The sequence below is a fragment of the Gymnoscopelus braueri genome (genome assembly GCF_963280865.1).
Source record: "Gymnoscopelus braueri genome assembly, chromosome: 23".
Classification (NCBI taxonomy): Eukaryota; Metazoa; Chordata; class Actinopteri; order Myctophiformes; family Myctophidae; genus Gymnoscopelus; species Gymnoscopelus braueri.
In genome coordinates, this window is record NC_137625.1 from 474,497 (window position 1) to 486,375 (window position 11,879).

At 41.5% G+C, this 11,879-nt stretch overlaps 1 protein-coding gene across 3 annotated transcripts in view; it reads right to left on the reverse strand.

Moving 5' to 3' along the window:
- Positions 1-2,234: 2,234 nt before the first annotated feature.
- The window catches only part of msrb3 (methionine sulfoxide reductase B3), a 46,675-nt gene continuing 37,030 nt past the window's right edge, over positions 2,235-11,879 (reverse strand). For all 3 annotated transcript variants that reach the window (XM_080420709.1, XM_080420708.1, XM_080420710.1), the window contains 3 exons: positions 10,081-10,109; positions 8,685-8,782; positions 2,235-3,183 (listed from right to left, as the gene is read on the reverse strand). In XM_080420709.1, the coding sequence (XP_080276835.1) occupies positions 3,001-3,183; positions 8,685-8,782; positions 10,081-10,109 (310 nt within the window). In that variant the 3' untranslated portion in view covers positions 2,235-3,000. The remainder of the gene's footprint in view (positions 3,184-8,684; positions 8,783-10,080; positions 10,110-11,879) is intronic.

Genomic DNA, 11,879 nt, shown 5'->3' on the forward strand with positions numbered 1-11,879 from the left:
TAGAACATATAGTCACATGTATATATACTGTAGATCTAGAACATATAGTCACATGCATATATACTGTAGATCTAGAACATATAGTCACATGTATATATACTGTAGATCTAGAACATATAGTCACATGTATATATACTGTAGATCTAGAACATATAGTCATATGTATATATACTGTAGATCTAGAACATATAGTCATACAATTATTTTAATAGTTTATAAAGCTCTAAATGGTCTGGCACCTTCCTACCTCTATGACTGCCTAGAGAGATATGTTCCAAACCGGGCCCTCAGGTCTTCAAGTGCTGACCTGCTCGAGGTGCCTACAATGACATATAAAAAACACTGAAGCAGCATTCTGCTTCTACGGACCGACAGCGTGGAATAAACTCCCATTACACCTAAGACAGGCAGCCTCTGTGGATAGCTTTAAAGCTCAGCTCAAGACCTACTTATTCACTCTTGCTTTTAGCTGATTTTTTGGTTGATTTTTAAGTCTCTGTGTTGTTACCCATGTCCTCACTGTATTGCCTATTTTAGTGTTGTTTTATGCTTTTGCTTTTCTTGTTTTTCTTTCTTTTTAAATTGGTTGTAACTGTAATTGTATTCTTGCTCTGTAAGCACTTTGAGCTGCATTTCATGTCATGAAAGGTGCTACACAAATAAACGTTATTATTATTATTATTATTATTATTATTATTATATATACTGTAGATCTAGTCATATTGTATATATACTGTAGATCTAGAACATATAGTCATATACTGTAAATGTGGAGGTGTCTGTAAACTGTAAATACTGAATCAAGTAACTTGAAAAATGTCTGAGATGAAACACAAAAATCTGAATAGAATAAAATGATCTCAAACATGTTTGAAAGTAAAACAATAAAATAAAAACAAACAAGCAGAGCACTTCCTTCATCACTGGCACTTTGCATAAGTTTATTCGTTAAATCAACTTGGTGTCAAATATCACTTCAAAGAAAAAAAGGTTCATTAAAATAAACACAAGCACAAACAAACTATATTCTAATTCCAGATCACCTCCTAATGAGAAAATACTTTAACTTATTGTGTTCATCAAAAAAACTAGAAATATATTATATATCATTCATAATAATATAACAGCTCTAGATATAAGGTCAAAGGTCACAGTGTTTCAAACTTAACACGCCAAGGTTGTGTCCCAATTCACTACTCCTTACTGCCTGTAGGGGGCCCTCATTCACTACTCCTTACTGCCTGTAGGGGGCCCTCATTCACTACTCCTTACTGCCTGTAGGGGGCCCTCATTCACTACTCCTTACTGCCTGTAGGGGGCCCTCATTCACTACTCCTTACTGCCTGTAGGGGGCCCTCATTCACTACTCCTTACTGCCTGTAGGGGCGCCACATGTACAGGATTATAGTGAACTCATAGGCAAAATGAATTAAATAACTTTGCACAGAATGCACACTACTCAGTTCACCATCACCAGGCTCTATGCACAGCAGACATATTGGAAATAAATTGGGCCTCTTCCTTACTTCCTTCACAGGTTGTTACCAATGATTCTAATGAAGGCTCTGTTCCATTTAGTGTAACACAGTGGTTCTCAAACAATTCTAATTTCAAGGACCCCCATAACTCAGAGAGTGTACACATGGAACCAAATGGAACCAAATGGACCCTTACGGGTCCATGTGTACACTCTCTGAGTTACACACATACGTAGGGGTCCATTTGGAACCCCCTCAAGGAGAGCAGAGAAAGCAGAGCCTTCATTAGTATCATTGGTAACACCTGTGGGATAGAATGAGTCCACTATATAGGGTAGAATAATGACCACTACATAGTACACACTATAGAGTGAGGAGGGAGTGATTTGGGACAAAACCCAAGTTTCAGTGAAGCACACTTGGAGAATGTAAGGCTTCTGGCAGCTTTGACTGGAGGGTATGGAGGTATGGAGTATGGGGGTATGGGTATGGAGGTATGGGTATGGAGGTATGGAGTATGGGGGTATGAGTATGGGGGTATGAGTATGGTTGTATGGGGCATGGGGGTATGGGGGTATGGGTATGGGGTATGGGTATGGGGTCGGGGGGTATGGGTATGGGGGTATGGAGTATGGGGGTATGGGGTCGGGGGGTATGGGGTATGGGTATGGGGGTATGGAGTATGGGGGTATGGGGTCGGGGGGTATGGGGTATGGGTATGGGGGTATGGAGTATGGGGGTATGGGGTCGGGGGGTATGGGGTATGGGTATGGGGGTATGGAGTATGGGGGTATGGGGTCGGGGGGTATGGGGTATGGGTATGGGGGTATGGAGTATGGGGGTATGGGGTCGGGGGGTATGGGGTATGGGTATGGGGGTATGGAGTATGGGGGTATGGAGTATGGGGGTATGGGGTCGGGGGGTATGGAGTATGGGGGTATGGGGGTTATCGTATCGCTATAAATAAACGACTATCGTCCATGTATCACGATGCAAATCGTATCTCTGTTCAAATAGTTACAACCAGGCCGGACATTTTGTCATTTTAGGGGTCAAGGCCACTTGGCCGTTGGTGTTGTTGATGATTTTTGAGGCACAAAGGCCAAAGGCCAAAGGCAGGCAGGCATCAAGGCCTCTGTGGTCCTGGGGCATCTATTTTTTTTCGAGGGGTACACGGCCACCAAACACAGGGGCAACGGAGGGCCGTGGCCGTCGTGAAATTCCTGCCCTGGTTCCAACCCTACAATTTAACTGTTGAGGTGCCCATACTGCCCCCCTCCCCCCCCCCCCGCCCCAATAACTCTGAGAGTGTACAAATGGACATTTTGGGTACATTTGTACACTCTCAGAGTTACAGACCCTGTAACTGTCCGTTTGGCTCCTAACTACCAATCCATTTAACATGGGGCCCCTCAGTATGGGGGGGGGGGCCTCAGTATGGGGGGACCCCCTCTGTATGGGGGGACCCCCCCCCCCCCTTAGGAACACTCCTGACACCCAGTGTTATTTTTTAGTTTTTTTTCTAGAGGTCCGTCTTCTGCCCGGGACCGCTGTGGGCGGGGCTACTGGCCGATGACGACGACGATGCGGCATCGGGGGCGGAGCCATCCTCGGGCTGGAAGGCCAGGGAGGCGGAGTTAATGCAGTACCTCTTCCCAGTGGGGCGGGGCCCGTCGTCGAACAGGTGACCCAGGTGGGACCCGCACTGTGACACACACACACACACGCACGCGCACACGCACACGCACACACACACACACACACACACACACACACACACACACACACACACACACACGAAGACTATCGTTACTTAACTCTTCAACTGCCAGAGTGTATACATTAAAAAATATATATAATAATAATAATACAAAAAAAAAAAAAAAAATATATATATATATATATATATATATATATATATTTATTAAGCCTGCAACGGTTCACAAAATTCACGGTTCGGTTCAATTCAATATTTTGGGGTCACGGTTCGATACTTTTTCGATACAAAAGCACATGCACGAAAATTTTCGGTTTGGTTCGGTTCGGTTCAGTTATCGGTTATTCCCCTTTTATTTCCGTTTTTTACTACTTTAATTCGGTACAAAAAATGTACTCCATGAAGTGTAGATGTGTGGCAAAAAGGAAACGTTGCAGGGGGGGGGGCTTATTTATTTTGTGTCAATCAATTATCATCAACATTGGCCATCATCTTCAGTTTCAAAGTGCTTTATTTATAAAGCAGCTTAAGTAAGTTTTCACTATAAACCCCTTTGTTTCAGAGGACATATAGACTATTAGACACTACTAACAAATATAATGCAGCTGAGAAACTTTGGTCAGCCTCATTATGTACTTGCATAATACATGGTCTTTTGGTCGCAAAAAACCTAGTCTACTTTGGATCTGATGGATAGGGTTCTGTGCAGACCGCAGTCCATTTGGAAACACTTGGACCTAGCCCTGGTCCAGAGCGTTAGTGAGTTCTCTCTAACTCACTAACGCTCTGGACCAGGGCTAACATGGACCCTACCTAATCGTAGTGTTGTCTGGTTGCTCCTGACATTATCAGAATGGCAGCAGCTAAATCCTTTGATCTCTGATGACCGCAACATTCTCTGTGTCCTCCTCTTCAATACCTTCGGTTTTGGTGAAACTTTCTGTTTCTTTTTCCTCGGTAGCTTTCACTGTTTTAAAATACTTGCTTAAATCTGTACACTTTGCAGCTTTTGCACAGATAGCTCATGTATCCTCTCATTATGTTTTTGAGCTCCTGATTATTTTATTTCCCCAAATTCGACTTGTAAACAAGCCAGTGAATGGGTGTGATGGAATGCAAGACCGCCTCGTCCCAAAACACGCTCGCCCCAGGTATATCCGGCGGCGAAAAAAATGGCGGGGGAGTGTGTTTTGGGGCTGCGTTTCTCGTCAATGCGAGGGTGTTTTAGGACGACGGTTCAACCGTCATCCTAAAACACCCTCACCCCGGGTCTAATCCGGCGGCCACGGTCTGCGAAAAAAATGGGGCAGTGTGTTTTAGGACGAGTGTTCCGTTTTCCACCCGGTTGCTGTTTTTTTTTTTTTTTTTTTTTCTGTGGAGAGGGGGAAAAAGCGTGTGAAATGGCAAGTGTGGCGTGAGGCGTGTTAAGAGGTTAAATTGCGTGACTCTCACTCTCAAAGGGTGAGAGTTGGCAGCTCTGCTTTTGCCATCCCGGTCATAATTAACTGGAAACCCAAAGTGGCTCCAAACGCCAGATCTGCTGGATAGTGGAGGGTCTTCTATTTCTGGTCTATCGGCATTAGCCATTATTGCAACAGTTTAACTTTACAGTGTAGTATCCAGCGAGTCTTCTCTTAAGGCAGCTTTAATTCCACCGCACGGCGTGACTTTTTTTTTTGTTTACTCTGTGTGGGGGAGCGGGGGGGGAGGAGCAGGGAACTCTGGCTCTAGGTTGCACTGTTGAGCGCAGATCCATTGAGACTAGCAGGGTAGGTTAGTAGGTTGAGCACAGAGCGCATCGTCTGAAGTCGTCTGGGGAAAAAAAGTATATTATATCGTTCGGTTCGTAGCGCGTACCGAACTGAGACCCTCGTATCGAACGGTTCAATACGAATACATGTATCGTTGCAGGCTTTATATATATTATATATATATATATATATATATATATATATATATATACTAGTCCATAATCTGTGAAGTGCGCAGGTGAAAGTAGTTGCAAAAGTGGGGTTATCCCCCCTGCCCCCCCCCCCCCGCACACGTCCCATCGATCAGTTCGTGGAGAGTGCATTAACCTTTTGTTTTATTTCTTGGTATGGCTCATTATCATTGGTTAATAAGACTGGTATGGCTCATTATCATTGGTTAATAAGAACAAACTCCATAAAGTCATCAATGTATCCAGTAGATAGCTGGGGTACGACTTGAGAGAATGACAGCTATGTATGAGACCTGGTGCTTAATAATAATAATAATAATAATAATAATAATAATAATAATAATAATAATAATAATAATAATAATAATAATAATAATAAACTTTATTTGTATAGCACCTTTCATGACATGAAATGCAGCTCAAAGTGCTTTACAGAGCAATAATACAATTACAGTTAGAACCAATTTAACAATAAAGCAAACAAAGATAAAATAAAATAAAATAAAAGCAAGCAAAAGCAAAGGCATAAAACAACATTAAAATAGGGAATACAGTGAGGAATTAAAAATCAACCAAAGAATCAGCTAAAAGCAAGAGTGAAGTAATAGGTCTTGAGCTGTGCTTTAAAGCTATCGACAGAGGCTGCCTGTCTTAGGTGTAATGGGAGTTTATTCCACACTGTCGGTCCGTAAAAGCAGAATGCTGCTTCACCGTATTTTTTATATGTCATTGTAGGCACCTCGAGCAGGTCAGCACTTGAAGACCTGAGGGCCCGGTTTGGAACATATCTCTCTAGGCAGTCAGAGAGGTAGGTAGGTGCCAGACCATTTAGAGCTTTATAAACTATTAAAAGAATTTTAAAATCAATCCTAAAAACAACCGGGAGCCAGTGTAGTGAAGCAAGAACTGGAGTGATATGTTCTCTCATCCTGGTTTTAGTTAAAATTCTGGCTGCCGCATTTTGAACAAGTTGTAATCTGTCAGTTGTTTTCTTTGGCAGGCCAGAGTAGAGTGCGTTGCAGTAATCAAGCCGAGAGAAAACAAAAGCGTGGATCAGCGTCTTTGCATCGTCTAACGACAGATAGTCTCTAATTCGCGCAATATTTCTAAGATGAAAGAAAGCAATCTTGGTGACATGATTAATGTGTGTATTGAAATTCAATTCAGAATCGATAATCACCCCCAGGTTCTTTACTGTGGTGTTACTTTCTACAGCCAGGTTACCAAGTCTACTTGTTATTGATTCTCTCTGCTCACTGGAGCCAATTATGAGAACTTCTGTTTTATCCTCATTTAGCTTAAGAAAGTTCTCACTCATCCAGCATTTTATACTGGACAGACAGGTCAACAATGGGTCTAGAGCGCAGGGGTCGTCTGGAGCTACTGAAAGATACAGCTGGGTATCATCAGCATAGAAATGGAAGTTCACTCCGTGATCGGCGATGAGTTCTCCCAGCGGTAGTATATACAGGGAGAACAATAAGGGACCCAGAATTGAGCCCTGTGGAATACCAGAACAGATGTTGTGTTTGTCTGAGTCAAAGTTAGCTAGACTGACAAAATAGCTTCTGCCTGTTAGGTAAGAGTGAAACCAAGACAAGGCTGTGCCTGACAAACCAATCCAGTACTCCAAACGTTGTAGTAGAATTGTGTGATCAATCGTATCAAAAGCAGCGGTTAAGTCAAGAAGTAGGAGAACAGATACATTTTTGTCGTCAGCGGACACCCTTAGATCATTAATTACTTTTACAAGTGCTGTTTCTGTACTATGACCTTTCCTGAAGCCAGATTGGAATTTGTTATGAACCTTATTGTTCTGTAGGAACACATCCAGTTGATGAAAGATAGTTTTTTCTAAGACCTTGCCCAAAAATGGCGGATTTGAGATTGGTCTATAATTACCCAGCACCAATGGATCAAGGTTGTGTTTCTTGAGTAGCGGCCTGACTACAGCCGTTTTCAGTGAGTCTGGAAAGACGCCTGAAAGTAGAGAGCTGTTTACAATTCTTAGGATATCTCCAATAACACTGTCTAAAACCTCTTTGAGAAACGGGGTGGGTACTACATCCAGTGAGCAAGATGATGATGTCATCTGTGATATAGTTTTACGGAGTTCCTCTTCATTAATTGCGCAGAATGATATTAGGCTTCCTCTGGAGGGATCTACATTTTTGCACCATGCACCATTTGCCGCATTTGCAGTGCTAGCAGCAGCATTTATAATACCAGCTCGAATGCTAAAAATTTTGTTTTCAAAAAAGGATGCGAACTCATCACACTTAGCTTTAGAAGCAGGGAGCGACTCCTTGTAAGCCTGGGGGGGGTTTAAGAGATGTTCAATGGTAGAGAATAAGACTCTGGCATTTTGCTTGTTGTCATTGATAATGCGTGAAAAATATGCCTGCCTTGCCAAGCGCAGTGCTTTGTTATAGGCCACTGTTGACTTCTTAAAGATCTCTAGGTGGACAGTGAGTTTGTTTTTTCTCCAAATTCGCTCAGCTTAGGAAGGGGAGAGTTACTGCTAGGGATAGAACACACGCGTTATACAGTCTGATATTTACCTGATTACATGTAACCTCTACTCTGTGCATTCCATAGGAGAAGTAATCTGATATTTACCTGATTACATGTAGCCTCTACTCTGTGCATTCCATAGGAGAAGTAATCTGATATTTACCTGATTACATGTAGCCTCTACTCGGTGCATTCCATAGGAGAAGTAATCTGATATTTACCTGATTACATGTAGCCTCTACTCGGTGCATTCCATAGGAGAAGTAATCTGATATTTAACTGATTACATGTAACCTCTACTCTGTGCATTCCATAGGAGAAGTAATCTGATATTTACCTGATTACATGTAGCCTCTACTCGGTGCATTCCATAGGAGAAGTAATCTGATATTTAACTGATTACATGTAGCCTCTACTCGGTGCATTCCATAGGAGAAGTAATCTGATATTTACCTGATTACATGTAGCCTCTACTCGGTGCATTCCATAGGAGAAGTAATCTGATATTTAACTGATTACATGTAGCCTCTACTCGGTGCATTCCATAGGAGAAGTAATCTGATATTTACCTGATTACATGTAGCCTCTACTCGGTGCATTCCATAGGAGAAGTAATCTGATATTTACCTGATTACATGTAGCCTCTACTCGGTGCATTCCATAGGAGAAGTAATCTGATATTTACCTGATTACATGTAGCCTCTACTCGGTGCATTCCATAGGAGAAGTAATCTGATATTTACCTGATTACATGTAGCCTCTACTCGGTGCATTCCATAGGAGAAGTAATCTGATATTTACCTGATTACATGTAGCCTCTACTCGGTGCATTCCATAGGAGAAGTAATCTGATATTTACCTGATTACATGTAGCCTCTACTCGGTGCATTCCATAGGAGAAGTAATCTGATATTTACCTGATTACATGTAGCCTCTACTCGGTGCATTCCATAGGAGAAGTAATCTGATATTTACCTGATTACATGTAGCCTCTACTCGGTGCATTCCATAGGAGAAGTAATCTGATATTTACCTGATTACATGTAGCCTCTACTCGGTGCATTCCATAGGAGAAGTCATCGTTGACGGACACACTGTCTTCTTTCAGCAGATCAAAGAAAGACGGCCAACCTGAACCATGGAAACATAGGGTTAACTCTTTAAAAGGATGTTATGATGAGCCAGGCCAATGCAGATTACTTTTCACAAATTATGTAATGTGATGGTATTATGTAATATGTAATGTAATAGAGTAATGTATTAATAGAGTAATTAATGATGTAATGTAATGTATTCAATGGTATTGAATAATTTATGGGCCCAACCATTGTTATTCAGGCCCACCCAAAACTTAGAATGACAAAAAACGAAATAAATATTTGCCGTCAAAATGTAGAGAGACTTGTAACAGATGCATTGTGGTATCGATACTTTTACTTATAAGTAATGCGATTAGAGTACTTCTTACATCACGGCTTTTGACCCATTAAAATTGCGTCATTTTAGATTTCATACTTTGGCTGTTCAAAAACATCAGACATCTGATATTTTGGAATATAAAAAAAAAAAAAAACTTGTAGGTGTTAATTAGAATAATTTTGATATTTTTTTTTTACACAAATCTTTTCTTCTGGGGGTCAAGAATGATGTGTACCAGGGTACTGAATGGGGGGGGGGGGGGTCCGTTCATGAAGAAGTTTGAGAACTAACTGCTTTAGAGGACATTTGTATGAATCTGCCTCTGGAGCTGGAGAACAGCGCCCTCTGCTGACCAAACAGGATCACACCTAAAAACCCAGGTTTGTTCCTTTTGTTTCATTCAACTGTCTGTCTGTCTGTCTGTCTGTCTGTCTGTCTGTCTGTCTGTCTGTCTGTCTGTCTGTCTGTCTGTCTGTCTGTCTGTCTGTCTGTCTGTCTGTCCCCCATCTCCTTCTCTCTCAATTTCAATTCAAAGGAGCTTTATTGGCAGGAGAAAACATACGTTTACATTGCCAGAGAAAAAGTGGTCTCTCTCTCTCTCTCTCTCTCTCTCCCCCCACCCCCCCTCTTTCCTCCTCAGTGTGGGAGGCCCCCCCCCTCCCCCACCAACCCAACTACAAAGCCACGGAATTCCACTCAAACCCGGAGCAACACACACCCCCCCCCCCCCCCCAGGGGAATGTAGGAATCTCTGTGAGTCAGAGAGGGAGAATCCAACACTGGGTCTTATTGAATGGAGCCGTGTGTGTGTGTGTGTGTGTGTGTGTGTGTGTGTGTGTGTGTGTGTGTGTGTGTGTGTGTGTGTGTGTGTGTGTGTGTGTGTGTGTGTGTGTGCGCGTGTGCATGTGCGTGTGTCAGTGGTGTAAAGTAACCAATTACAATTTACTCAAGTACTAATACTTCAGTACAATCCGGACCTCCACTTTGACCAGCCTAGATCAACCACCTACCTGATCCAGAGTCAAACTTGGTGTCCGACCTGCAACCAGAAAAACAAACAAACAAACAAAGTCAAATATTACAATTTATAATGTAGACATTTATCACAACTCTGTACAGTTGATGAAGCAAATAATATGAATGAATAATAATATGAATTAACGTTTTGTGGGACACTTTAAACATATATTTGTTGGACGGTATTAAATTACCCATTGAGCCCTGAGGCTGGTTATATGTATTTGGCCGCGGACCCCCATCTCAAAAGATGTTGTTCCAGGGACCCCCATCTCAAAAGATGTTGTTCCAGGGACCCCCATCTCAAAAGATGTTGTTCCAGGGACCCCCAGAAGCAAAAGATGTTGTTCCAGGGACCCCCAGAAGCAAAATATGTTGTTCCAGGGACCCCCAGAAGCAAAAGATGTTGTTCCAGGGACCCCCAGAAGCAAAATATGTTGTTCCAGGGACCCCCAGAAGCAAAAGATGTTGTTCCAGGGACCCCCAGAAGCAAAAGATGTTGTTCCAGGGACCCCCAGAAGCAAAGTTGAGTTAAAATGTTCGCTCTAAAAATATATATATTCAAAGATTTGCACACATTTTCCGGATTTTTCAATGATAGCAGATCTAAGATGAGCTTGTAGCTTGTAGATCTACCATACCTACCAATGTGTTGGATATATAAACTCTACAATGACTGAGTCACACTGTGTGACTTGAAGGAGAACAGTTTGATATGTAATGATATGATATGATATGATGAGTCATAGTACAGATGATTGATAATAGAATAAAGGAAGTTATTCTGGGTGTTGAGTCACGTTCAAAGTGTCTCCAAAATGACCACAAAAACACAAAAAAATTCAACAAAGAAAAAAATAAAAGCTGACTTTTATGAGTCACTTCCTCTGTGTCATCACTACCACGCCCTCTGACCTCTAATGACCCTGTAGACCAGGGGTCTTTGTACTTTTACTCGAGTACATTTTGAATTCTCTACTCTTAACTGTAATTAGAGTATTTCTACATTGCAGTATTGATACTTTTACTTAATCCATTCAATCCGGGGACGCATCTGTGTCATTTTAAGATTTCTTTCGCTATTCAAAAATAGCAGATCTACAAGCTCATAGCACGGCACTCGCTATGAGCTTGTAGATCTGCTATTTTTGTGAATAATCGTGAAAATGTGTGCAAATCTTTTAATATATATATTTTAAAGCAAATATTTGTAACTCAGATTATCTTTGCTTCTGAGGATCCCTGGAGCTGAATATTATACAAATGTTGAAACAAATATATAAGATTTGCAGAAATGTTCACGATTTTTCAAAGAAAATAGCAGATCTACAAGCTCATAGCATGGCACTCGGTGCTGCGCTATGAGCTTGTAGATCTAAAATGTTTTAATAGCTGAATAAATCTAAAATGACAGAGATGTGTCCTAAGTACAAAAAATGGAAAAACTTTTTCCTCCACTGCTGGAAAAGGGCTTTACATTTTATGAATGGAATGACGTCTGTCGTTATCGCGGGACGAGCTTTGGTCGTTTTACTCCCAAGTTTATGGTTCTGTTGTTTTGCGTATTTGGCGGTTGGATTGGTGTTTTTTTTGAAGAAGAAGAAGAAGAAGAAGAAGAAGAAGAAGAAGAAGAAGAAGAAGAAGAAGAAGAAGAAGAAGAAGAAGAAGAAGAAGAAGAAGAAGAAGAAGAAGAAGAAGAAGAAGAAGAAGAAGAAGAAGAAGAAGAAGAAGAAGAAGAAGAAGAAGAAGAAGAAGAAGAAGAAGAAGAAGAAGAAGAAGAAGAAGAAGAAGA